The sequence below is a fragment of the Cynara cardunculus genome (assembly GCF_001531365.2).
Source record: "Cynara cardunculus var. scolymus isolate 2C chromosome LG 16, CcrdV1, whole genome shotgun sequence".
Taxonomy (NCBI): domain Eukaryota; kingdom Viridiplantae; phylum Streptophyta; class Magnoliopsida; order Asterales; family Asteraceae; genus Cynara; species Cynara cardunculus.
In genome coordinates, this window is record NC_037543.1 from 16,268,640 (window position 1) to 16,296,190 (window position 27,551).

Below are 27,551 nucleotides of genomic sequence, written 5' to 3' on the forward strand. Positions count from 1 at the left end.
ATACATAAATTAAATTACAATAAAAAAATTAAATTAAATAAGTTACACCAAAAAACGAATGCTATTAAATAGTTAATTTAATAATAATATTGATATAATTTTGTCAAATTTTTATGATATCTTCAAATTTATATTTTATTGAAAAATAAAAACATAATCGTTTTTTCAAAATCACATAAGACCATATTATAACATCAACTGAGATAAATAATAAAATAAAATATTAAAATTAAAATGTATCTCGCTGCATTGCACGAGTACCCTTCTAGTTTAATATAATAAATTAAGTTTCTTTTTCTCAAGTGATGTAACAAAGTATACACGTTTTAAACAATAACATGTTAATCTTTTACAACCAAGTGAACAATAAACTTGACATTCACGTTATTAATATTATAAGGTCATCAAGTTATCGTTCAAATCAGATAAAAAATACAAAACTTTTGTTATATTAATAAGAGGGTGTTTGAGATTGCTTATTTTAAACAACTTATACTTTAAAAAAAATGTTTATCAACTTATTATAGGTTAAAATGGTTTAACTTTTTAAAAACTTCTTATTGTCGGTTTGACACCAATATAAGTTATTTATCCAAACAATCAAAAATGTTTATTATCAATACCACACCAAAATAAATCAATAAGTTATTTTAATAAGCAATAAACACCATCTGAATAATTGAGACAGGACACTTCATTTTCATACATTTTGCAAAGAAAGAAATTGTAGTTCAATGTTTGGTTGCATGGAACCAAAGTCCATCTATGGCGGGTTGAAGTCAAGCTTCAGTCATATGCCATTTGCCAAGATAAAATCAACAAAACCTAAATTCAGATCCCAACGATCCAACAAGAAATGTTTAATTACTACCACCACCACACCCCAGCACCAGGCCACGTTTTCAACATTACACCATCGTAGCCAGATTCAGTCAACAAAACATCGCTATCTTCCATTAGGATTCCTTCTCTCCACGTAAATTCCAACTACCCATTTATTGTCCGACGGATTCTACAACCAATAACCCAAATCTGTTGAGGGGCGGCATTGATTCTACAGGTCGTTTCCATGGCGGTTTCAAAGCTTCACATCCTATTAGTTTCAGTCATTTTTGCCCTAATTTCGACTCAGATAAGATCGGATGATGCCGTTGATGGAGTTGCAGTCGGATCCGATAATTCCGAGGCGTTTCAGGTCGAGTTGGATAAGCTCACCTCCAAGATCCAATCACTTGGTTTGCCCTGTTCCTTTCTCCCTCTTATTCATTTCAATTTACTTCTTATTGGTATTACATCACTAGTAGTATTAGTGTTCCTAGAATTTGTTTTTTGGCAAAGTGATTTTGAATCGAAGCAGAAAAAGATGGTTACAGAGGGTTGATTTACTTTGAATTTGATGTTCTGTTTGAAGAATCACTTGTTCAAAAGAAGACTGAAGAATTAAAAAGCAAAGATGAGATAATTACTGGGAAAGAGATGGCGATTGCAGAGAAAGAGAACATGATTAAAGAGAAGTTGGATAGCATTACTTCATTGCAAAGTGAGATAACTTCTCTTAAGGTATGAGTATATGTTTATATGGTGGATCCCACTTCAATTATATTTTAATTATATGCATAAATGCATCTTTTTGGTACGATGATCTCCCAATGTTGTGTTTGATAGGTTAAAGGGTCTTCCGATGCTAAGGAGCAGATCCAAAAGGCTAATACACGATCACAGGAGTTGGAGAAGCAGGTTTGATTGCAATGAAATCTTTTTATCTATTTATTACCGAAGTATGTTAAGATCTGCATCCTGTGGTAATTTAAATTATGGGTATTTATTTCTTATTGCAGGTGGAGAAACTTCAGTTGGAATTGGACCTCAAGACTAGATTAAGGGAGGCGTTGGAAACTCGATCAAAAGAATTGGAGAAGCAGATGCTCGACATGAATCCAAAGCTTCAGAATGTAAGGTCTTTATGGAAGATATATGTTATTGTATTTCTTATGTGTTATATTATAGTCATGAACATTTGGGAATCCCAAGTATAATCTTGGTTCCACTTGTTTATATATGCACCATATCTCAATAGTCAATCCTACTTGATCATTATGGAAACCACCGCCCTAACCTGTTTCTGAGTAGATGGTTCTCGGTGATTCAATTATTGGACACCCGTTTTGTCAGGGAGAGTATCCTTCTCTATTTGATTTCCGTGTTTACATAATCCATTATCTTTAGATGGTGGGCTTTATTTAGATTCACCTTACTTGGATCTTTTCTTGAGCTTGGAAGAAAGCAAAGAGCTAATCTTGTAATGATGCGACCTTTTCTGCATCTGGACTCTCTTATTTATCTAGCTCATTCTCTTGTTAAGAAAATTATTGCTGTTTCTGTGCGTTATTACTTGCTCCATTCGTGTTTGATAATCCTTTCCTGACTTGCTCAAGAAATCCTACTTTAGATGATTTAAAGCTAGCACAACAATATGCCATGGTTGTGTCTGGACGCATGTTTATTTCTAAAATCTAAGATAACCGTGTATGGTCCAGCTTATTATAAGTCAGAAGGTTGTAATACTTGATTAATATTGCGTCTTTAGGACCCAAAAGCACCATTACCTAAGGAAGGACATCAATTTTGTTGGAATTTGATCCTGAAAAGTAGTGTAAAGCATTCAATTCAACGTCAGCAAGCACTGCCCCCTTTAAATATGCAATTAACTAACAGGAGGAAAGCTTTTACTACTGTCACATTTCATGATACAAGTCTATTGATTCAATGTGATTCGACATTCTTATGGTTTTTGAGTTGGATATTATATGTGCTTGATGGTTGATATAACTAGTTTGCTTTTTGAATTATTGGATATGTGACTTCATATGGCTTTAGTCATAAAGATGCATGCATTATAGTGTTACTTGTGTCACCAAGGGTGCGTTTGGTATCTAGAGACGATATGACATGACAGGACAGAACAATTGTTCAGCGTTTGGTAAGACAAAACTAGACATGATAGAACAGATAAAGTGACCAAATTTACCCCTAATGAGTTGTTTATATATTTTATATATATATTGATTCATTTATGTAATTTATTACATTATAATAAAATAAATATGTTTTATAACTAAATAGATCATTAGAAAGTTTTCGTCAAGACGATTAAATAACACCAATATAAAAAGATTAATATTTTCATTTTATACATTTTCTATATTATTTTTTATTATTAATATTTAATAAATTACATAAATTAATCAAAACATATAAATCGTATAAAAATAATATTTGAGGACAGCAAAGTGAAAGTTTAAAGAGCATAAAATACAATAAATAAAATTTAAAGAATGAATAAAAATGTTAAGAAGAGAATAAAAAACAACAAAATACAATTTAAAGAGCGTATTTGATGTTTTAGAAGAGAATTTAGTTTTATTTTGATATTATGTTGGTAAAATATAGGTTTGTTCCACCTTGTTCCATGGGGTGGGGTTGGAACACGCCTGTTCCACTTTGTTCCACATAAAAGTCCTATCAAACGTGGAACGGTGATCCCTGTTTTGTTCTGTCCTGTGCAATGTACCAAATGCACCCTAACTAATGTGCATGGCACAAGGATGATGCTAGGGTGGATGAACTTTTCTGTTAGGAGCGAGGAAACAATGTTGGTATAGATTTAGGCTTTAAGCAAGGAAAGAATGACTAGGAATTTAGAATATTGAAAAATCAACAGTATAAGTGCCATTATCATTGCTTTTTAGGAAGCATGAATCAACAAATTGTGAAAATTATGTAGAAACAAAGGAATAGAAACATTTGTATTTGTATGTGTCTTGGATAGTTATGTTATGGTAGATTTTTGCCCATGGTCAGACGAGTCCACTGCTAGACATACAGCTATTTCCAGTGGTTAATAGCTAGTAGCCTCTTAGCTGAGTAGCTATATTACATTTATTCTATACGTGGCGCACAGCTTGTTCTTACATTTCATCAAGCCTTAATAATGGAGTTATCTTTTGTTTGTGATGAAAACACAACCTATTTGGATAGATGTGGTAAGCTCCAGTCTTATGCCTTCTTTTGTTTTGTTTTCCTATTTGTTTACTTCAGCTTCAACAAACTATTGAAGAACAGAAGTCAAAACTTCTTAAAACCGAGCGTGCTCTTAAAGTTGCTGAGGTATGTTTACAACATTATGCTTGGTGCACTCCTTTAGACATAAAACATGTGATATATTACATTTATAATCATTTTCAGGAGGAACTTATGAAGACTAAGGATGAAGCTTCACTGAGAATTAAAGAACTCACAGAGGTAAAACCTGAAAGATTTATATTTCTTGGCGAATGGTAGATCATAAATGGGATCATGACTGGAGACTATGTGATTTTTTGATCTATAAGTTGATATATTACATATAGTGTTCAAAGTTATGTAGAATAGTGATTTTGTAGTTTAAGGGGACAAAGTAGATCTAACAGAAACGTAGTACATTATGAGTTGCCAGTCTCCACATGAATGCACCAACAATTAAACTTAAGGAAAAAATAATTAGTATATAGCTACCAAAGGGTCATTGGCCCAACGGTAGCCTTAACGCCCCAAGCCAAAGCAGAAGACTGGCCCAATAACCTACAAATTCAACTTAAAACCATGATGAAAGTTATTGGTAGCCCACAATTTTGAGTTTATAAGGAGCTCACATCAATTTTTTGTCCATGTGGGACGGGTTGTTACAATACCTGACTCTTTTTTGGGAAGGGTGTCCCAGGCTATGTGCAGACTAATCCCGGCAAATTGCGACCGCAAGACATCAGCCTTGATAAACTCAGTGGCCACAATTGTTGTTGACGTCTGGAATTGAACTCAGGACATATGGGATATTCCACCACATCCCCTGAGTACAGTACTCGAGTTGCCGGTAGAGCCCAGCCTCTAAGGAGGTCAAGGGTTCAAACCTCACCAAATATGAGGAGTGTTCCTGGGTATTTGCTGTATATAAGATGTTATATACTTCAAAAAGTCCTTTGGCTGATAAGTCTTTATTTATGTTAATAGTTGGCACCATGCATCAGTCTGTCCTAGCTACAGGGAACACTGTGGTCTTCCTTGTTCTATGTAGTTACAAGAAAAATATCAAGCTGCCATGTCTACGTAGATCTTTGATATGGACCAATCATATTCTAGTAGTTCTGTTTTATGTGTGCATATGTGGCTTTTTTGTTTAGGTTATCATTAATTTACTTTTCTAATTTTTAGGGTGGGTGAAAGAGAAATGATAGATTACACATTTATGTTTCTATCTGAATAACAGCATAATGGTACAAACTACAAAGAAACATAGATGAAGATTGTCTTCCAAAGAAAAAATATTACTTCGTCCCAAAAAGAATGCAGCACTTCCTTTTTGGATTGTCCCAAAAGATAGCAACATTTTTTGTGTGTAAAGTTCTTGATCGAAATTGACCTTTTTGCTCATTAGTACTAATCATTACCTGATATCTTATATATTTGATTTTGGTCCACAAGTTTTCTATATATTTTTCTTCATAAGGGGCATTTTAGATCTCTTTTAAAATCTTATTATGTGGCCCGCGTTTGTATTCAGGTTCATTCTGCATGGCTACCACCATGGCTTGCAGCTCATGTGTCTTGTTGTCAGGTAACTCTCTTCTGAATATACTACATGTACGTAAAATAATATATCTGTGAGGTTTGACTACATCACTAATTTTCAGTCTTATGTGGAAACTCGTTGGAAAGTTCATGGGAAACCTGCACTTGACGCTTTTGCACAGAAGGTAATTTTTGTATCTCATCTTCTTTTGTGTCTCATTATATATGTATATATTTTACTTTGAATCATGTTATTACTCGTTTATTAAAAGATGGGTATTTCGTTTTAAGGAAAAAAAACATTTTTTTTCATTATGGCAGGCTTTGGAGAAGAAGGCACAAGCCGAAAAGTGGGCTGAACCTCATATGGAGACAATCAAAACTGTAAGAGAAGTTCTTAATTTTTGTTGGTTATCCTTTGACTTTTCTTGGTATTTAGGGGCCGTTTAGGCGTTTACCCAATTGCTTACCCGGTAAGCGCTTACCGATAGGAGTCAACACTATGATTTATTTTGATGCGTAAGATTTTAGTATATCAAAACATATTGAATGCAACAATTTACTGGGTAAGCGCTTACCTGGGTAAGAGTCGTCATCCTCACTTACCGGGTAAGACTCTCCATCCTTCTCCTCGTTTTTATCCGATAAGATTCTTGGCCCTTCTCATGTTCATCCGGTGAGGAAATTTCTCCAGTAAGCACTTTACCAAGTAAGTGTTTAGTAAACGGTTTTTACACACTACGGTGAGATGCATGATGTGTGTACTGTTAGTCAATTCTTATGTTTCTCGACAATCTGTGTTTGACTATGCTCTTCAAAGTGCTACAAGAACCCTAGATTGGCTTTATGTATATCTACTACTTAACTAATCATGACTTATATGAGATTTACCTCCTTTTGGATTAAGATAAGCGATGGTGGTAGTTGGTGTATAGAATGTGCTCGCTTACTGTAAAAAATGGACTCAAACTGCAACTTTTATTTTAAGCAAGGTGATGAATGCTAGGGAACATTGGCAAATGCATGGATATTTCTTGTAATAAATTGAATGAGACCTAGTACACTCCTATGAGGAACCAAATATATTAGTGAGTTTTTACCCCTTATATATATATATATATATATATATATATATATATATATATATAAACCGCAAATGATATAGAAACCGTGAAAACTAGTTTCATGTATTGTTTCATAGATGAAACGACACATGTGAAAACCAAACCTGTGAAAATCAACCAAAACCATCCAATGAGTTTGATTTTAAGCTCTGATTAATATTGTTTCACATGTTTTGTTCTTATGTGTGAGTATGAGTGTGTGTTTCATCTATAAATGTATTTTTTTGTTTTCTTCACATGCAAAACATTTTTTGAAGTTTAATCTATGAAACAACACATACAAACTAGTTTTCACGGTTTCTACATGATTTGCCCCTTATATATACAAAGAGAGAGAAGAGATGGATGTTAACGAGAACTGTAACTAAATAAAAGAACATGAAATCAGTCAAATCACATACAAAATCACATGTAATTTTACATTAACGGCCAACTTAAAGGTGTGCGGGCAACGTGGTCGACGACTTCAGGTCGCGGCCAAAGTAGCATGAATCATATGTGATTTTGCACGTGATTTTAGTTTAAAATCACATGTGATTCGATCGTTTTCTTATTCTCTTATTTGGTTACTGTTAACGTATGAACCTGACTCTCTCTCTCTCTCTCTCTATATATATATATATATATAAGGAGGTCTTTGGGAGAACCTTAAAGAAAAGGAGAACCTAAGAACTTATCCAAATTGTTAGATTAATTGATCCAAGGGATGTGATTAAAGGGGTGGTTACAGCTTTAACTAAAAACCTTCCCCTCCATTTTTAATCGAAAAAAGACGAAATATAATCAACAGTGGAGATAAGCAAATTACTCCAAAAAAACAATCTTTATATTCTATATTGATATATTTTTTCATCCGATGTGGTTCTTTCGTTCTCCCTTTTTATGAGGTTCTCCCTCATCTCACTCCTATATAATATAGCTGAGTAATTTAATCAAACATAGGTTATTTGAGCAACCAAGTAATTTTGAGCCAGCCCTATGATAAATTTTGAAGTTACCTCAATTGGTTCATGATCAAATGATGTCACAATCTGTCAAGGGGTGATTGGTTATGTCCATGAGCTGGTTATGTAGTTCAATGCCTAAGTCTGGACTATACCTACACTTTTGCCACTGCTTTCAGCAATCAACATTTTGTCTTTAAAGAAATGTATGGCTTTTGAGTGCTTGTATGTTAATTGTTAAACTGATTATAAAGAAGACATGAGAAGGGAAGTTCCTCAAATACTTCAAAAATTCAATACAAATGGAACCCCTTACACTCGCACCATAATTTTCAAGCCTTTAATCAATCACGAATCTTATACGCAGTAAAGATTTAGAAAGCATACATAAAAGCCACATTTTTGCATTTTTTTTTCTTGAGGACAGAAATAGCAAATATTGTAATAAGGCGAAAAAGCACATATAACACTCCAAAGAACTCTCTATATCTATCCTACGGTTGCGTAAACCTATCTAATGACTCTCAACCCTCTACCCCCTTAAATCCCCTCCCCCCAACTGCCTAGGATTCTTTGCTCAACATAATTTCTTGGAAGTGTTTGAATGTTAAAGTTTGTGTTCTCTTTTATATAGACTTGATGCTTGTTCACTATTTAGTTGGGTTTCTACAATCACTGGAACTTAGTACTTATGTACTCTGCGTTATACTCCTAAATAATGCAGAAGTGGGTCCCTGCTGCAAAAGAACAATGGGCAATAGTGAAAACTAATGTTGAACCACGTGTGAAATTACTGACCGAAAAGACCACAGAGGTTTATGTTAAATCAAAGGAGGTTCTAGCCCCACATGTGATTAAAATAAAGGAAGCAGTAGACCCTCATTTTCAGGTACGTCTTTCTTAACCCTCTTGGTGCTTTCTCAACAACGATGGGCCCTAATATGAAAATATGGGGCGGGGGCAGGTTGCAAAGAAGTTCTGCAAGCCATACATTGATCAGATTGCTGTTGCAACAAAGCCGCACCTTGATAAAGGACGAGAGTGTATGGAACCCTACACCAAGGAGGCAGTCCAAGCTTATGGGAAGTTTCTTGAATCTGCAACGAAATACCATAATCAGGTTTGTACAATTTTTGTTGACGTTCTGCTTTTTCATCATTTTTTTAGGCAAGCTTTTTGTTTTGTTTCTCGTGCTTCCTTTTCTCACACACTTGTCATGAGCTGTGGTTTACGGAAACAGCTCTACTCTTTTGGGGTAGAAGACAAGTCTGCGTATATCCCACCCTCCGACCCCACCTCCAAGTGGGATTTACTGGGCACATTTGATTAGTCCCTTTAAAGAGAGATGTGTATTACTCATATTAGGTCGTTTTGGTCTAAACCAATAAACTAACTATTATATATGCATGTAGGTTCAAGGCACCGTTGAAGAATCACTGAAAAAGCATGAACTTACAAGATCTCTTGCCACCAAGGAGCTTATATGGTTTGCTGTATGTCTCTCCCCCCCCCCCCCCCCCCACCTATGCCTTTAAGGGCCTGTTTGTTAGCAGCTTAATGAGACTCGGAGCTTATTCGGTCAGCTATACGTGACTGTTTGGTAGTGACTTTATGATATATAAAGTGGCTTATTCAGTAAGCTTCTAGGGAGAAGCTTTATGCGGAAAGCCAAATTTGTTCCAAACCTGCCCCTTCTAATAAAAAAACATGCTTCTTCCATCTATGAAAAAACCATCCAAGCAAAAACCTTCTCCATCTGTACAGACAAATTAGTCCACACAAAGAGCTTTATTCATACAAGATTTAATGGAAAACCAACCAAACAGCCCCTTACTCGAATTTATCCTACAAAGAAAATGAAGAAATAAAAGAGAAATACATCACATTCTTCTGTTTCTACAGCAAGCATTGATTAGTATGTTTATTTTCCAGGCCTCTGCAGTGTTCGTACTACCTTTCATCATTTTGTTCAGAACCTTATCAGTGATCTTTTTGTAAGTTCATCTATCTACATGTTTTTACTGGTTTGGTTTGTGAATCTACTTGTTTCATCGGCTAATTACAGAATAAAGATCATCTCATGCTACCCATGTTGCTGTTTTACACCTCATATAGTTTAAGCTGAAAATCTAACTACTTCTCCCCATTTACTTATGGAATGCAGTGGAAAGGCTAAGAAGCCCAATAGAAATAGCAAGCCAAGCCATTCACGTCGCAAGGCTAAACGAGGACATTCAGACAAGTAGTCAATATGCTCATTTTACATGAAGTTTAGGTATGCAACTCCTCCTAATCATAAACAGATTATATCTGCATTGAAGCTTTTTCTTTGATCATATAGCTCCACGTACTCATGGGAACAGTCTCTCTACCCTTTGGGTAGAGGCAAGATCTGCTTGCATCCTACCCCTAGACCCAAGTTCTAAAAAGGCGTCACCCGTGGTCTGGCGGTGAAGTCGAGCCTCAACCTTAGGAGCACCGGTGAGGCCACAACGGTGGCAAATCTGTGTATCATATATATAATTATATACACACATGTTTTTTACTATCACTATGATATAAGACTGTATACAAGTAGGTTATATACTGCAAACATAAAGGAAAAACCTAAAGGTTAAAAAAGCTAAAAGGTAAGAAAAAGATCAAGTAGTGCCTTAGAAAAAACGTGTGTTGGACCATGGCATGCCATAAGGGTAGCATGGAGTAGAAGACGAGCCTTTTGCCATGGCATGCGCCTTTTAGAACATTGCCTAGACTTTATCTCTCTGGTGTATACTGGGTTCGTTTGATTTAGTTTGGTTTATATAACTCTACCTACCTTACAAAGGGATGGTGCATTCTATTTCGACTTTTTGGGATGGAGGACGTATTATCTAAGTTCACTTTCGATTTCTTTTCCTTTTTTTCAAATTCTTCAAACTTTGTAGGCAATCTTTCTTATTCTCCAACACTTGTCTTCATGGAAACAATCGCTCTACCCCACCCTTTGGGGTAGATAACATATCTGCATACATCCCACCCACCTTGACCCCACTCTCCGGGTGGAATACTGGGGTTCGTTTGGTTTGCTTTGGTTAGAAAGTATTATCTAGTTATGATAACAATTTGGTTTGTTTTTCTACGTTACAGACTTCACGCTCTGCGGCTGTTGTGGAGTGTGTTTTTCAGGAGCGGCTGTTTGTGGACGTCTTTAACGTCTGCTTCACATAGAAAAGAAAGAAGAGAAAAAAACGTGAAACGGGTTTTAACGTTATATGGCGACTGAAGTAGATTGTTAAGGTTAGTAGTATGGACATGTGTGTGTATGATGTAGTTCATCTGCTTGTAACTTATTATTTGTTTCAAATCCTTCTCCATTCATGGTTCTGGTGATTGACTGCCTTCAATAATCTTTTTGTTCCGTATTTTTATAGTCTTTTATCGACTGCGTATTTCCGTCATACAAATTCTCGTGGTCAACGTTATGTTAGAAATTCTTTGTGCATGCTTGACGTAAGTTGTTATATGCTCACGGTACGTGTCACACAGAAACACTGCCAATAAGTAACCTATGGGGTCGCATATAAAGAATATGTAAGCTTTTATTTACCAGAAAACCTGAATTACGTCATGATTGATTGTTAAATAATTATTCTCGTAGAATAATGTATAGTATGTGTTAAAGATGTAATTATGATAATTATAGGATATTATATGTAAATATGTTTACTTATATTTAAAAATAAGATCATTATATATATTTACAAATAAACTAGAAGGGTACTCGTGCAATGCAGCGAGATACATTTTGATGTTAATGTTTCGCTTTATATTTTAGGTCTATCAATGTTATAATGCAATTTTATGTTGTTTTGAGAAAAAGAAAATGTTTCTATTTTTGAATGAAATATAAATTTGAAGATATTATAAAATTTTGATAAAAATAAGCGATATTAGTATCAAAATAACTATTTAAAAATTCTTTTTTTTATGTAATTTTCTTAATTCAATTTTTTATTATGATTTAATTGAATTTTAAAAATGAACTAATTTATTTGGTTTAATAAAATAATTTCTTTAAGATAATAATTACGTATTTTGTTATAATTCAATAATTATCTTAATTATATTTTAGATTTTTTATATTTAAAATGATTTTTATCATGTATTTGATTATGTTTATCCGTAGTTAGTTATACGAATTCAAACATGAAACTTTAATAAGATGTATTCATACACATTCTACTTGTAATCTTAAATTTTAAGTAATATGAATTAATAAACAGTACTTTATGCATATAAAATTATTTTTAAGAGTTTTTATCAAATACTTTATAATATAGTATAGATCACTATGATCAAGTTCTTTTTATTTACCGAATTGTGATCCCAACATTACAATGATGTTATCTAATTATTTTGGAAAATATCATTATATTTTCTGATAAATAGATCGAGTTTTAAATTTACAATTTGTAATTTTGGTTTCGGTATATTTTTCGAGGTTATTTCGTTCCAACTTTCAGTTTCCGATTGAAAATTGGTCTCACACGATCACGTGTCTCGAACCAGTGGTTCTCAACTCGAGTCTTGGTTTTTGATATATTTCTAATTATTTTTTTAATTCGAGTAGTATTTAAGATTAATTTCAAGCGACATCACTTGTAAAAACAATATGCTATTCAAAATATTTTAACAATTTAACTTTTATTAAAGAAGGCACACATATTTATGAAAGTTGTCCTTCAGATTGATCTAAAAGACTGTAGGATAATAAACACCAGAACAAGAGAATTAGACAGCCATCGGAATAAGATGTAGATCAGGTTTGAAAGTGTGTGTATGTCGGAAGACAAAATGAGAACCATATTTGTTTTACCATAGACCTTAATAATTACAATTAGTGATGGCCAAATCATCCCGGCCTGGGACCGGATCGGTAAGGACCGGTTATGGGACCGAAAACCAGAACCGGTTGGGGTTTTTGGTAGTTTCGTGGGACCGGGACCGGCTATGGCCCGGCCCGGCCCGGCCCAAAAATTCAAATAATTTTATAAATAAATGTACTTTTAAATAATTTTATAATGTACTTTTATAAGACAATGTAATTTTAATTATATTAAAACGCATTTTTAAAGTGTATTTGAGTGACCCAATTGTAAATTTTATAATGTATTATCATCAAAAAATAAAAATAAAAATATTATTTTTTAATACCGGGACCGGCGGCCCATAACCGGTTATGAAGCATCTTGACCGGTCCTACCATTTTCGACCTGGACCGGGACCGGGACCGGTTACGTCAGGACCGGTTATGGCTGGTTATGAGAAAGCTTGAGACCTATTAGGCCCGGTCCGGGACCGGTTTTTGGCCATCACTTTTTACAATAGAGGTTGCATGTGGAGAACCAAAGAGAACTCAATTTCAAGATCAAATCAGATACAAAATATATTGCTCACCGCTGTATCTTGCACTTGTCATTCTCTGATTATATTCCGCCAAAATATGGAAATTCTCAAATATTAGCCCCATTTTTACTCGAATCACAGTATCTTGCACTTCTCATCTGTTGATTCTGCTATGCCAAGCTATGAAAAATCTCAAATCTTGACTCGATTTTTTACTCATATCACACTCAATCATCATAACCTCTTTTGAATTGATTATTTGTTGTCGAAGCTATAGAAGCAATGGGAAGTACATTACATCCATGCACTGTTGGCGATGATAGGTGGATCCGGTAATTGGTCTGTTCCGAATCCTTTGACGGACACCAGAGAAGTTAGTTCTTCGCCTATCACATTGGTCCGCCTGATGGAAATGGACTGACTACTGAGGATACTCGTGTTACTTCGTCTGCACTATAGAGGTCTCCTAATGAATTTTTCATTATGGGCAGGGAATGGCGCGATGGTGTTCAGAGCATCTGCAATGGCAGAGTTCATGAACCTCTACTCGGAATGAAGGAGCGCTTCATCAAAGTAAGACATCATTGGGAGGTGACGATGTTGCAGACTGCTCCATACAAGTGGACTGGTCCATGCCATGGTCCAAACTATCATTTAATGGAACACTTTTAATTAATTCGATATATTTTTTTCTTTAATTATTTTAATTAATTAATAAAATCATTTAAGTAATATTTTTAAAATTTATGAATTCATAATTGAAAAATGTTGATGAAAGTGATATGAATTAATTTAACAATATAAACTTGTTAATTGATTATGACAAAAACATAATTAATGTAAGATAGGGAGGAAAGTCAAGAAAAATGCCAACCGTAAATTACTCTTATTATTTATTTAAGGATAAAATATATATAAAAATAATATAACAAAATTCTAAATTAAATTTATTTTGATCAACAATCTTTTTGTTTATCTCTTAATAATTCCATTAAGAGGCAATATCTGGACCGTTAAGAGGTGAATGTTGTTTGATAAAAAAAAGTCCGTCTCTTAATGGTTTTAAAACCCTCTGAATGATTTTGTATCTTAGATCTCCCTTAACCATTATAAGAGCCCTAATTTCATTGTACAAAATTACCAAACAATTATATTTCATTTTGCACTATATAATGAGAGCCTCTTAGAGGTTGTTTGTTTACCTCTTAATAGTTTCATTAAGATGCAACATCTGAATCATTAAGAGGTGAATCTTGTTTGGCAAAAAAAAAGCTGCTTCTTAATGGTTCTAAAACCATCTGAATGATTTTGTATCTTAATTCTCCCTTAACCATTAAGCGTCCTGATTTCATTGTAAACAATTATCAAACAATTATATTTCATTTTGCACTATATCATGAAAGCCTCTTAATCATTCTGTACAAAACCATTCAGCAACTGTCAAACAACCCCTAATCATTATGACCACTTAATCATTTTTCACCAAATCATTAAACAATTACCAAACAACCCCTTAATCTTATAATATTTACGGACTGTATCAAATTATCTCGAATAATATTGATTAAAAAACTAAAGAAACAATGATGCATCCATCACAAGGTTAGTGGTCAAAAAATTATTAATTGACAACTTAATATTTTTATCATTAAATATTATAAGATCAGTTTCAGCAAAAAAAGAAAAAAAATTATTACGCATATGCGTAAGGTTTCTATGTAAGAATTCCACCATAATCTAGGTGGGTTATCTACATAGAAACCTGATGCATATGCATATTTTTTCTTTCAAAACCCAATTATGACGTATATGCATCAGGATTGACTAAAAAATGGATTTCGGTTAAATAATAGGGAAAAAATAAGACCATCTTCAACTTTAGTTATTTATATAAAGAGTTGGGTTCCGGTGATAATAAGAGTTAAAGGTGAGAAAAGAAAAAAAGAACCTCCACCATTGGATACACATTAGGATGAGATGGACTAATATACATCGGATCAATTCCCATATCTATATCTAGACTACCTTATAAACCAGATTTATCAAAAGTCTTAAAAACAATTTTTAATGCACAAAGTACTATACATTAATATACAAAAGTCTTAAAAACAACTCATAATGCATTAAGTATTACTATTTTATGCATTCAGTCTTAAAATCTCTTAATCTACAATTAGAATTAACATATAGTACAAGTTACCAATGCACATTATTATATTTTTTTTTCTTTATGTTTATAAGATATTTTTGACACATTTCACTCATGCCTTCTCCCTCTCATACCTCTATATCTTCTCCCAATCTCCCAAGGTGAGATTCAAATTGATATTTACCATGAGTTATTAAAAGTTCACTCATTCACCTCCATTCAATTGCTCCAGAACTATCGCTCTCTATCTCTTGATTCTTTGCTCTTGGTGTAAATTGAACATATTTGTGGAGTCGTCTAGATATGTTGAATTTTAAATATATTGGATTTTAAACTGTTATACAATTTTTTTTTATCGATAAGCTATAATTGGAACCATAACTCTTATTTAATCAAATTGTATTAATATATAAAGACCAAATGTAACTTATATCATGGTTAAATTTTCTCTAATAAAACAAATGAAACTTCAAAATCGCTAAAATTTACAGCTCCTACCGCATTGCACATATATACATAATTAATCAAATCAGATTCATGGATGAAATTAAGACTAAAAATATTAAAAATCCAAATTAATTTTTATACTTGTCACCTTAATTTCTCTTTTTAGTAGTTCCGTCGTGATCATATAAATTTTCCCATCAACAAACACAAGCGACTGCATATTAGGTCGGAATAATTCGGGTCGGTTAAATGGATCCGGGTTACGATCCTTCTCGAGGCGTGTCGTACAAATTCCCCAAATTTTGTAGGGGAACACACATTTGCATTTGCACGCCTCTCATAAAAACACACACAAACTACTCTTCTCTAAAACACACAGTCGCACCACCAATTTCCATTTTCAAGTCGATACATTTGCACAATTTTTGTGTGTATATATATATCTGCAGGTTCGATTCAATCCTATTCTAATCAATAGGTTCTTGTTGATTATGGAGGCGGCTACAGACGATCATCTATCGGAAGGAGCTGCGGCGCCACCGCCACCACCACCACCACCTGGACCGACTCCTCCGGTCGAAGAGGATGAAGAAGACGAAGAATATGAAGAGGAAGAAGAGGAGGAGGATGATGAAGAAGAAGAAACGAATAACGAAGACGAAATTCTGATAGCCAAAGCACAGGGACTGATAGACAAGATCACCGCGTCTCCTGATAACCCTAAGCCCCTTTGTCTTCATGCCCTAGCCTCCATTCTTGAAACCCAAGAAGCCAGGTCTTACTGCTATCTCTATATCTCTCGCTCAATATATATCTACACACACGTATTGTTATTTATGTTCTTGTATGTGTTTATAGCTACAAGAAAACGCTTAGCTCAAAGATCGTTTGCTGATTGACTGAATTCTAATTTTACTTTAGAGGCTCCGAATGATTCTGTCTAAAAGTCTATTGAAAGGCATTAATTGTGCATTTTGTTGTTTTTGTGTCATATGATGATATGAAGCTTCACGATGTAATACGTAAATATTGTAATGCTGATGTTTCAAATTTGAAGCGAATTCGGTGTTTCGTTTACATGACGATTTTCCACTTTCACATTTATCAGGATTGCTTCTTGGAAAACTATTGAACACAGCTGCAGTCATAGATACATTTATCTAATATTGGAAAGAGTTTGTATAACCTTGGCATGTATCTCACTCAGAAATGACTGTTTGATGAGCTTTTGAGTCTTATATTACTGTTGAGCTTGAGTGAGAGATTTAAATTTCAAGTATTTAGTAACATGTTACTCGTATTTTTTTATTCCTTTTAATACAAAGCGAGTCATAATGTTGTAATTGTGAGGTTGGTGTTTCTGTGTGTGATTGAGATTTTTTGGTTTGAAGAGAATTCAAGTGGGTGCTGCCGTGTTGGTTTCTTCCTGGGTGTTTTTATTTATTAGGCTGAAAATTCATTAGAGTCCTTCAAGAACCCATTGGCACATTATTTAAATGTCTAAGAGGTTTAGTGTGGTTGCTGATGTATTTTATGACAACTTCATATGGTCCATTGATCTTGTTTAATGAGAGGCATCCATTAAGTAGTTCAAGCACAAGGTGATATGCATACACACAAATATATACGTATGTACACATGTTTTTATATATTTATCCGTCTATGTTTGGTATATCTGTATATGTATCTCGATTTCAGGATACTACAAGTGGGCATCTTCTTAGTCTAGCACATTCCTAGCAAGTGTGTTGTTGAACTGGAATTAATTATAATTGTTCATCATAAAATTGAAGATGTCTAAGGTGGATACAGGCACATTATTTGAAAATTTAAACTACTCTAGTGGTATCGTATGCACCATATGGACTTTGGCTTGGGTTCATAACATTATGTAGGTGGCTAGAAATTCATTTTTACGTTCTGGTCACTGATGGAATATTGGCGTGCAACATTTTTGATTTTCAAATACACCTAGCACTTCATGACATACGTAAAGGAGAACAAGGCTTCAGTCAGTTTTTTGAGAATTGAGAGTGCAACCAGTAAGATGCAAAAGCAGCTATGAACGGACAAGTTCACGATTAAATTTTCTGCCATCTATTTGATACATTAATATGTTAGCTAACTTTACTCAACTTTATTAATTATTTATTATACCTGAGGTTTAGGTTTGAAACACTATTGGTTGCTGATATATTCACTTTTATACGTAATGCAGGTACATGGAAGAGACTGGTCATACATCCATAAATAATGGTCGAGCTTCCCATAACATAGGACGTTTGGGGAACTTACTCCGGGTAGTTTATATTTTTCTCTTTTTTGCTCTGTTGTTTTGCAGCAAGTACTATATTATTCGAAAATTAACTTGTATGCTATTTAAATAACTGTTGTGCTATAGTCTTCCTTCAAGTATTATTTTTTGGTAGGTAATTTTTTCAATTCAAAACATGACCTAGTATCTTTCGACAGGATAACGACGAGTTCTTTGAATTGATATCTGCAAAGTTTCTGTCTGAAACTCGTTATTCAGTAGCTGTTCAAGCCGCTGCTTTAAGACTTCTCTTCAGTTGTTCGCTGACTTGGATGGTATGATTTTGGATGAAGCTTTAAATTATAACTTCTTTGTTTCTGTTACTTTATCATAGTTTTATAATGACTGTCAATGGAATATAGTATCCACACGTTTTTGAAGAAACTGTTTTGGAGAACATAAAGAGTTGGGTGATGGATGGGACAACAAGATCTTCCGCTGAAGATCATAAAGGGAAGAACGGGTCTGGTGCAAGACAATCATCAGATTCTGAAATGATGAAAACCTATTCTACTGGACTTCTGGCTGTATGTTTGGCTGGGTATGTTTTTCTGGAAACATTTTTCTTCTGCTCTGTCTTTACACATAGGTTTTCTGCTTATGAATAGATTGTGTATTTATATTCTACCTATATATTATCTTGACCTCATGGAATAATGACTGCAGCGGAGGTCAAGTAGTGGAAGACGTTCTTACATCTGGATTGTCTGCCAAGCTTATGCGATATCTTCGCATTCGTGTTTTAGGAGAGGCAAGTACAAGTCAAAAAGAATCCAACTATCTGTTAGACAGCAAAAGTTCATCAGCTGCTACATCCATTAGAGCTAGAGAAGATAATCGGGGAAGGTTCAGGCATGCTTCAGAAACATCTCAGCTGGAACCTCCTAGAATAACGGAGGAGGGGACTTCAGATGATCAGGTTACTGAAAGAGATCGGAATAGGAGCTTTATTAGGCAGACATGCACTGATGACCGGTGGGCTGAACCTCCTGATGGTTTCGACGAGGATAATGAAACTCATGAGACAGATACAGATGGGCACGTTAGAGATTTACGTGATGGGAAGACGAAGGTAAGTGACAGAAGTAGCCATGGAAAATCCTTACGGGAAGATGAAATTGAAGAAAGTGGCCGAGACGACCTGTCGAGGCGTAGGGCAAATCGTGGATTGGTAAGATCTAGAGGGAAAGGAAGGATCAATGAAGGTATTGTGGAGAATGAACACATTTTAACCTCTCCAGGATCTGGGAGTAGATTTGGAGGACAAGGACGGAGTATCAAGGACAGGAGTTCATTAAGAAGTCTAGAATCAAAACGTGTGGCTGACGTCAAGAAGTCTTCTGTAAGGATAGGTGCTGATGCTCTGATCCTGGAAAGAGATGATTGTGATGACTGCTTCCAAGACTGTAAGGTTGGTTCAAAGGATATCTCTGATCTGGTGAAGAAGGCTGTTAGAGCTGCTGAAGCTGAAGCCAGAGCAGCTAATGCTTCTGCGGAGGCCATTAAAGCTGCTCGTGATGCTGCTGCTGAACTTGTTAAAACTGCAGCATTGGAGGTATGCATATCACATTAAACCTTCTTCTTTCAATTCTAAATTTTATCTGCCAGCTCATGTCTCTTTGTTAAACATTTTCGCAGTATGACTAAGATACTAGTGCTTTATTTGATTAGGAATTTAAAAGGACAAATGATGAAGAAGCTGCAGTTCTGTCTGCATCTCGAGCTGCATCGACGGTCGTGGATGCAGCTAATGCTACTGAAGTTTCTAGGTTTGTAATTTCTGTTATGTACTGAATGGTTTCAGTTTTAAGATTATATCTGCTTATTGAGCTTTTAATTGTTTTTTTATAACTACATTTTCCCGACTAATATATCATGGCTGATTGTAGGAGTCATAATGCTGATGGCGGTGAGTCAGCTAATCCTAAGGAGCCAGAACCTGAGACAACTGAGGAGGTTGAGGAGTTCTTCATCCTTGATTGTGAATCTTTGGCAAAGCTAAGGGAAAAATTCTGTATTCAGTGTCTAGAGATTTTGGGAGAATATATTGAGGTTCTTGGTCCTGTGCTACATGAGAAAGGGGTAGATGTCTGTCTTGCTTTGCTGCAACGAAATTCTGATCTTAAAGAGGCATCACAGATTGCAGTACTTTTGCCTGATGTGTTGAAATTAATCTGTGCCTTGGCTGCCCATCGTAAATTTGCTGCATTATTTGTAGATCGTGGTGGTATACAAAAGCTTCTTGCACTGCCGAGAGAGTCACTGACATTCTATGGTTTATCTTCCTGTCTATTCGCAATTGGTTCACTCCAGGTACTTCCATACAAAAAGTTATTTTAAGTTCATGGCTGCAAATGCCGATACTAGATATTCAACATGCATCCTTCTGCTAAATATTTTCATACTTATGTATTAATGCTTCTAATTTTGTGGTGTCCTTTAGGGAATAATGGAGCGTGTATGTGCCCTTCCCTCGGATGTCATCCATCAGTTGATTGCATTAGCTCTTCAACTTCTTGAGTGCTCCCAGGACCAAGCAAGGAAAAATGCAGCTTTATTTTTTGCTAATGCTTTTGTCTTCAGAGCTGTATTAGATGCTTTTGATAATCAGGATGGTCTGCAGAAGCTGTTAAAGCTTTTGGGTGAAGCAGCATCAGTGAGAGCCGGGGTTAGTTCAGGGACAGTGGGATCCTCTACTTCAGGATCACTTCGAAATGATCGAACCCCTCCGGAGGTGTTGACATCATCAGAGAAGCAGATTGCATACCATACAACTGTTGCATTGCGCCAATATTTTAGAGCACACCTTCTATTGCTTGTGGATTCAATTCGTCCTAGTAAGAATTTTCGAAGTGCAGCACGAAATATTCCAAGTTCTAGGGCAGCCTATAAGCCACTTGACATCAGTAATGAGGCTATAGATGCTGTATTTCGTCAAATACAGAAAGATCGGAAGCTTGGTCCTGCATTTGTGAGAGCTCGTTGGCCTGCAGTTGATAAGTTCTTGAATTGCAATGGGCATATTACGATGTTGGAGTTGTGTCAGGTGTCTTTCTCCACATATTTAATAGTTTGCTTTATTTGTTTTCATCGAACTTCTACGTTCAGAGGCTTAACTCCTATTTTTTGATTAGGCTCCACCAGTCGAGCGATACTTGCATGATTTGCTTCAATATGCATTGGGTGTTCTGCACATTGTTACTTTGGTTCCTTACAGTCGCAAATTGGTTGTAAGTGCTACCCTGAGCAATGATCGTCTAGGTATAGCAGTCATTCTGGATGCAGCGAATGGTGCTGGTTTTGTTGACCCTGAGGTATATCCTATCTAAATTGTTGTATATATTAATTACTTGATACATATTCTTGGAACCATCCTTGAGGTTTTTTCTCCCGTTAACATTCTCATACTTGGTAATGATCTTGTTCCACAGATTATTCAGCCAGCACTGAATGTTCTGGTCAATCTTGTTTGCCCTCCACCGTCAATTAGTAATAAGCCAACTATGCCAGGACAAGGACAGACGTCTAATGCCCAAACATCAAATGCTCCTTCTTCAGAAACCAGGGAAAGAAACGCAGATCGGAATACATCAGAGCTTAACAGTGCCAGCTTGAATGAGCCAAGAGATCGGAATGGCGAATCTAGTGTGGTAGACCGAGGGACAGCAGCAGCACTTGGTACGTCATTTACTACTTCTGGATTGGTCGGTGATCGTAGAATATCTTTAGGTGCTGGGGCGGGTTGTGCTGGCCTCGCTGCACAAGTGGAACAAGGTTACCGTCAAGCAAGAGAGGCAGTCCGAGCCAATAATGGCATCAAAGTTCTACTTCAGCTCCTCCAGCCACGGATAATAACACCTTCTACTGCCCTTGACTGTCTTCGTGCTCTGGCATGCAGAGTCTTGCTTGGTTTAGCAAGGGATGATACGATTGCACACATATTAACAAAACTTCAGGTATATTTGATTAACATAAAACTAGATATCTGCATTTGAGCTTCTCTAGTTATGTTTTGATTTTGTATGATATTGGCACTCTATGTGATAAAAGGTTTGCTGTATTATTATGTTCTCTTTTTAAATGTCGTGTTTATTTATTTTTTCTTTTTTTTACAATGGTCTAGTATTTGTTTGCAGTGTATGAGAATAAAGTTTAGCTGAGTTATAAAACAATATTTTTACTTTGTAAAGTAACAGCTTGAACATAGAAAGATTGGTGACTATGGTTCTGTTATCTCAAGCCGGTTTCTGTGTTTGCTAGCATCATATCTAGATAATGGCATTTTTTAACCTTGGATATATTGGTGACCATGACAGTTCTTGGTGGTTGACATAAACTACATGTAAGGATCAAGGATGCTTATAATAAGCTTGGGCAACTGAAAATCAGTACTTGCAAGTATGCATTTGTTTAGTCAAGTTATGGATGAAATCTAGATGTGAGATATTTCTAGTGAACTTTAACAAGTGGTTTGCATATATTAAGTTCAGCTGTGGCAAAATGGGATTTTTTGATGGAAGATTCTCATAATTGTTATGACTTTAAGTTCATTACACATGAGTAAAGTAGGGATTTGTTGCTAACTGGACTTTTTAACATTCAGATTTTGCTATTGTTTTCTGGGGAAAGTTCTGTTAGCCTAACAGGATAGATTCATTTTTTTGCATAGCACATAATGTAAATGAGCCTTCACAAACGTACATGAGCTTTCACAAACGTACATGAGCTTTTATATATTTTAGGTTTCTCACAACATTAGAACTTGATTTTCATGACCGATTAGATAGATGACTACTAACTGAATGGCATCTAAGATTTAATTTTTAATTTTTATGCTTTTTGCAGTGTCTCAGTTTTGCTTTCAGTACCTGATGTTACTGGCACAATATATGATTCTTATTGTTTGCTAAGATAGATTTCTTGGCTGCATTTGTTCATCCAGAGTGATATCTCTCCTATACGATTTCTTTGGCTTCATCTTGAAATATTTATCTTGTTTTAGGTTGGGAAAAAGTTATCAGAACTCATTAGGGATTCTGGCAGTCAGACACCGGGCGGCGAACAGGGGAGGTGGCAGACAGAACTATCTCAGGTCGCAATTGAGCTTATGGCGGTATGTATATCATTTATTTGAAAAATGCAGCTTTTGCGTCTTTGAGGTTTCGTGTATTTAACTTTTGATGCTACATGGAATTACATTTTGACTGACATTGATTAGAGATGATCCATCTATAATACCACCTGAAAGTGAATATAAGCAAAAAATATTGTGACATTATCTGTCTGGGGTAGATGCCAGGCGGATCCTGCTCTCAAGCGGGATATATTGTGATATTTGGTTTGGTTTATTTGACCAGATGCACATAGTGAAACTAATATAGCACAATTGCATTTGCTGATTAATGACAGAATGGCATGCATTTGCTCAAACCAAGTCTTATAAATTTTCTGCAATTTATTAGGTACTTATTAAACCAGCAATCATTACAGTTTCTTGGAGAAACTTGCAAGTTAGCAGAATGAAGATATCTTGACCCTTGACATTCACTTTTCGATGAATTTCAGTGTTTGTATATGTGTGGAGTTGCATCCTCTGTTATTTGAAACCAATGCCATTTTATCATGTATTGCAGATTGTAACAAATTCAGGCCGAGCAAGTACATTAGCTGCTACTGATGCTGCTACACCTACTCTTAGGCGCATCGAGAGAGCTGCAATAGCTGCTGCAACTCCTATTACTTACCATTCTAGGTATTTATTTCCTCCTTCATCTTCGTTCCTTTTTGATCTACTCCTTTTTTGTGATTTTATCATCACCAAAATTTGTTTGTCATTCAGGGAACTTTTACTGCTGATTCATGAGCATCTACAGGCCTCTGGCTTATCAACGACTGCATCTGCACTTTTGAAAGAGGCTCAGCTGACACCGTTGCAATCGTTGGCTGCCCCATCATCTCTAGCATATCAAACATCTGGTCAGGAGAGCTCGTCAGTACAGATTCAGTGGCCAGCTGGGCGCTCCCCTTGCGGGTTTCTTACTACAGAGAGATCCAAACAACAAGAAGATTCTAACCTGAAACAGGATTCATCTTTGTCTGTAAAGAGGCGGCCTTTAGTTATATCATCTGCACTTGGACAGTCAAAAATTTCTTCTTACTTTAATGAATACCCTTCTCCATCAAGCAGCAGAATTATCAGTTCCTCAAAGAAGCCGCCTCCTGCTGCTGCTGCTGCTGCTGCTGCTGCCGTCACATCAGAAGCTTCGTCAACTTCTACAGTTGAAAACCAAGTTGATTCAGATAGTGTCTTCAAAACTCCAATCATATTGCCCCTGAAGCGTAAGCTGACTGAATTAAGAGATGTTGGTCCTCCATCGTCAAGTAAACGACTCAACACCAGTGACCTAGGATTCCGTTCTCCTGTCTGTCCAACACCAAACACTGTTCGTAAAAGCAGTTTACTAGGTGACACTCCCATGTTCTCCACATCAAGTTCTTTTAAGGACCTTCATTGGAGAACACCAGGAAGTGTTGGTATATCTGATGGTTTAGATGATAATCATAACACACACAATCATGGACTTCCACTCGACCCACAGTCCACTTCTGAGCGACTAACCTTGGATTCCATCGTTGTTCAGTATTTAAAGCACCAACATCGGCAATGCCCAGCTCCAATAACCACATTACCACCCCTCTCTCTCTTGCATCCACATGTCTGTCCAGAATCAAAACGAAGCCTTGATGCTCCGTCAAACATCACTGCTAGGCTTAACACACGTGAATTTAGAAATATGTACGGTGGAATCCATGGGAGTCGCAGGGATCGCCAATTTGTCTATAGTAGATTTAGACCATGGCGGACATGTAGGGATGACACTGGTGTCCTATTGACATGCATTACCTTTCTTGGTGATTCTTCTCAAATTGCTGCTGGTAGCCACTCTGGAGAGCTCAAGGTTTTTGATTCAAATAGCAACAATATGTTAGAGAGCAGCCCTGGTCATCAGTTCCCTTTGACCATGGTCAAATCCTTTATTTCTGGAGATACCCAGTTACTTCTTTCTTCAAGCTCACACGATGTAAGATTGTGGGATGCACCTACGGTGTCTGCTGGACCCAGATATTCATTTGATGGTATCAAGGCTGCTACATTCAGTCATTGTGGGACCATGTTTGCGGCACTATCTTCTGAGTTATCAAGACGAGAGATTCTCTTATATGATGTCCAGACCTGTAAATCTGATTTGAAGCTCACGGACCAATCTTCTAGCGCTTCCAGCAAAGGGCATGCTTATTCTCAGGTTCACTTTAGCCCTTCAGACATTATGCTCCTCTGGAATGGTGTGTTGTGGGATCGTCGTGTTCCAGGTCCTGTCCATCGTTTCGATCAATTCACTGATTATGGGGGTGGTGGCTTTCATCCTGCTGGTAACGAGGTACGTTTCAGCTGTTACTGCATAACTAATTTTAACCATATTTGGCTTTGAATCTTAAATATATCTTTTTTGGTTCATATTAGTATCGGGTCCAGGTCTGGAAGACAGAATTGGAGACCTTTTTGGTAATTTTGTAACCACATATGATGAATGTGGCATAAGTGGTTTAAGTAAGTAGTGACGTAACATGTTAAAGATGTGGGCCTTTGTCGATTATGCATGTTTTATAGTTGAAACTTGCACAAAATTCATGAAAATGCAACTTTGTTTGTCTGATTATACGTAATTCCAAAGTCTTAATTTTGGTACCTCAGATGTGATATCTCAAACCTTTAGACCAGAGTACGTTACATAAAATAGGATTCTGATCAAGGTACATTGCAATTTTAGATGTGTATCCAAAGGATTGAGATGAGCGCTACCAAAATAAAGTAGGTTACACAAATAAGAATCATAGCATTTTCATGCAATTTGCCCTGAAACTTGAAATACTTGTTGAATTTTTATATTTGTTGCTACTCCATTTTTTGGGAACTGCAACACTTTTTTTTTGAGGTATCTCATAAAAATTGCAACATCTTTCTCATTGTCATTGTTACAAATGAACTGATGCTACTGATTTGAGCCTAAAGACCTGTATTTGTGTTGTCTAGATATTTGGCAAATAGTCGTACATGTTTCTAGTCAAACTCTGCAATTTTCACGGTATTGGAGGGGGTATGAACTTTTCCTGGGGGGTAGCGTTTTAGATGTTTTTTTTTCCGAGGGTGGTAATACATTCATTCCGTTGCCGATATCCTGTTTTGCAGTTACTTGCACCGGCTAGCTTAATATACGACAATCTAATATATCCATTCATTTTTCGTATTACTCTTCACTGAAGATGATATCCTCTTTTTGAACAGGTAATCATAAATTCTGAAGTGTGGGATCTTCGAAACTTTAGGCTTCTCCGAAGCGTACCCTCCTTGGATCAAACGGTGATAACCTTCAATGCCAGTGGCGACGTGATATATGCAATTCTGAGAAGAAATCTAGAAGAAGTTACTTCAGCCTTCCAGACCCGACGCGTTAAGCATCCTTTATTCTCTGCTTTCCGAACATTAGATGCCGTCAACTACTCGGACATCGCCACTATTCCGGTCGACCGTTGCGTTCTCGATTTCGCGACCGAGCCCACTGATTCTTTCGTCGGGCTGGTGACGATGGACGACCAAGACGAGATGTATTCTTCGTCCCGAGTCTATGAAATCGGCCGGCGGAAACCTACAGACGACGATTCCGATCCAGACGATGCGGAAAGCGAAGAGGAAGATGAAGATGAAGACGATGAGGATATTGACGAAGATGCGTTGTTGGGAAATGATGAAGATGGTGACGATATGAGTAATGATGAAGATAGTTTGAGCGATCTCGATGATGATGATGAGGGGGATGATGGTGATTTCGTGATGGATGGTATGGACTTTGATGGCGAGGGTGGGATATTTGAGATCATGACCGATGGTGAAGATGGCGATGAGGATGATGATGGCGATGATGATGAGCTGATCGAGTCGTTGAGTAGTGGCGATGATGAAGATTTCATCGGAGGATTCTAAATTGGAAAATTAAAATGAGTGTATTATAGTCGTTATAATTATTTTGGTAGGATGAAAAGCCTTCCGTATCTCCAAGTTTTGACGATGGTAGCAAAATGCAGGAGGTTTTTATTCCTTTTCTGGCGGATGTTGAAAAATGATGTTTTTTATCGACAAAGGGTACGGACTTTCCGACTTGTGTTTTTAGTTTATTGACGTTTGCGTTGGCTCCATCAATGGTGACGATTTAACGACATTATCTAACCAAAATTGCGCCAACGACGTGATGAAACCAAAGTTGCGTGGTAATAGAAATTAGTGATGGCCAAATTGGCCCGACCTGGGACCGGTAAGGTTCGGTTATGGGACCGAAAAACCGGGGCCGGTTGGGGTTTTTGGCAGTTTTGGTGGGACCGGGACCGGCTATGGACCGGCCCGGCCCGACCCGAAAATTCAAATAATTATATAAATAAATGTGTTTTCAAAAAGAATTATAATGTATTTTTATATGACAATGTAATTTTAATATTATTAAAACTTATTTTTAAAGTTAATTGAGTGA

The 27,551-nt window shown here is 36.2% G+C and overlaps 2 protein-coding genes across 4 annotated transcripts; both read left to right on the forward strand.

Moving 5' to 3' along the window:
- Nucleotides 1–796: 796 nt before the first annotated feature.
- LOC112529283 lies at nt 797–11,076 on the forward strand. Its single transcript, XM_025140495.1, has 15 exons — nt 797–1,235; nt 1,412–1,560; nt 1,666–1,737; nt 1,839–1,952; nt 4,099–4,167; nt 4,246–4,302; nt 5,597–5,650; nt 5,727–5,789; nt 5,926–5,988; nt 8,397–8,561; nt 8,637–8,792; nt 9,085–9,165; nt 9,605–9,666; nt 9,837–9,947; nt 10,802–11,076. Exons 1-14 carry the CDS (start codon nt 1,070–1,072, stop codon nt 9,916–9,918), a joined length of 1,353 nt encoding a protein of 450 aa, XP_024996263.1. The 5' UTR covers nt 797–1,069; the 3' UTR covers nt 9,919–9,947; nt 10,802–11,076.
- Nucleotides 11,077–15,991: 4,915 nt separating this feature from the next.
- On the forward strand, nt 15,992–27,201 carry LOC112529282 (DDB1- and CUL4-associated factor homolog 1). 3 transcript variants are annotated; one of them, XM_025140492.1, is made up of 14 exons: nt 15,992–16,434; nt 17,875–17,956; nt 18,129–18,245; nt 18,333–18,511; nt 18,637–19,525; nt 19,642–19,739; nt 19,860–20,283; nt 20,414–21,016; nt 21,105–21,284; nt 21,402–21,926; nt 22,973–23,083; nt 23,604–23,722; nt 23,810–25,409; nt 26,315–27,201. In XM_025140492.1, the coding sequence occupies exons 1-14, from the start codon at nt 16,148–16,150 to the stop codon at nt 27,008–27,010; spliced, it is 5,910 nt and encodes a 1,969-aa protein (XP_024996260.1). In that variant the 5' UTR covers nt 15,992–16,147; the 3' UTR covers nt 27,011–27,201. The 3 variants fall into 3 exon arrangements, with proteins under 3 accessions (XP_024996260.1, XP_024996261.1, XP_024996262.1); XM_025140493.1 differs by having other exon boundaries at nt 15,992–16,431; XM_025140494.1 differs by having other exon boundaries at nt 16,342–17,772.
- Nucleotides 27,202–27,551: the final 350 nt, after the last annotated feature.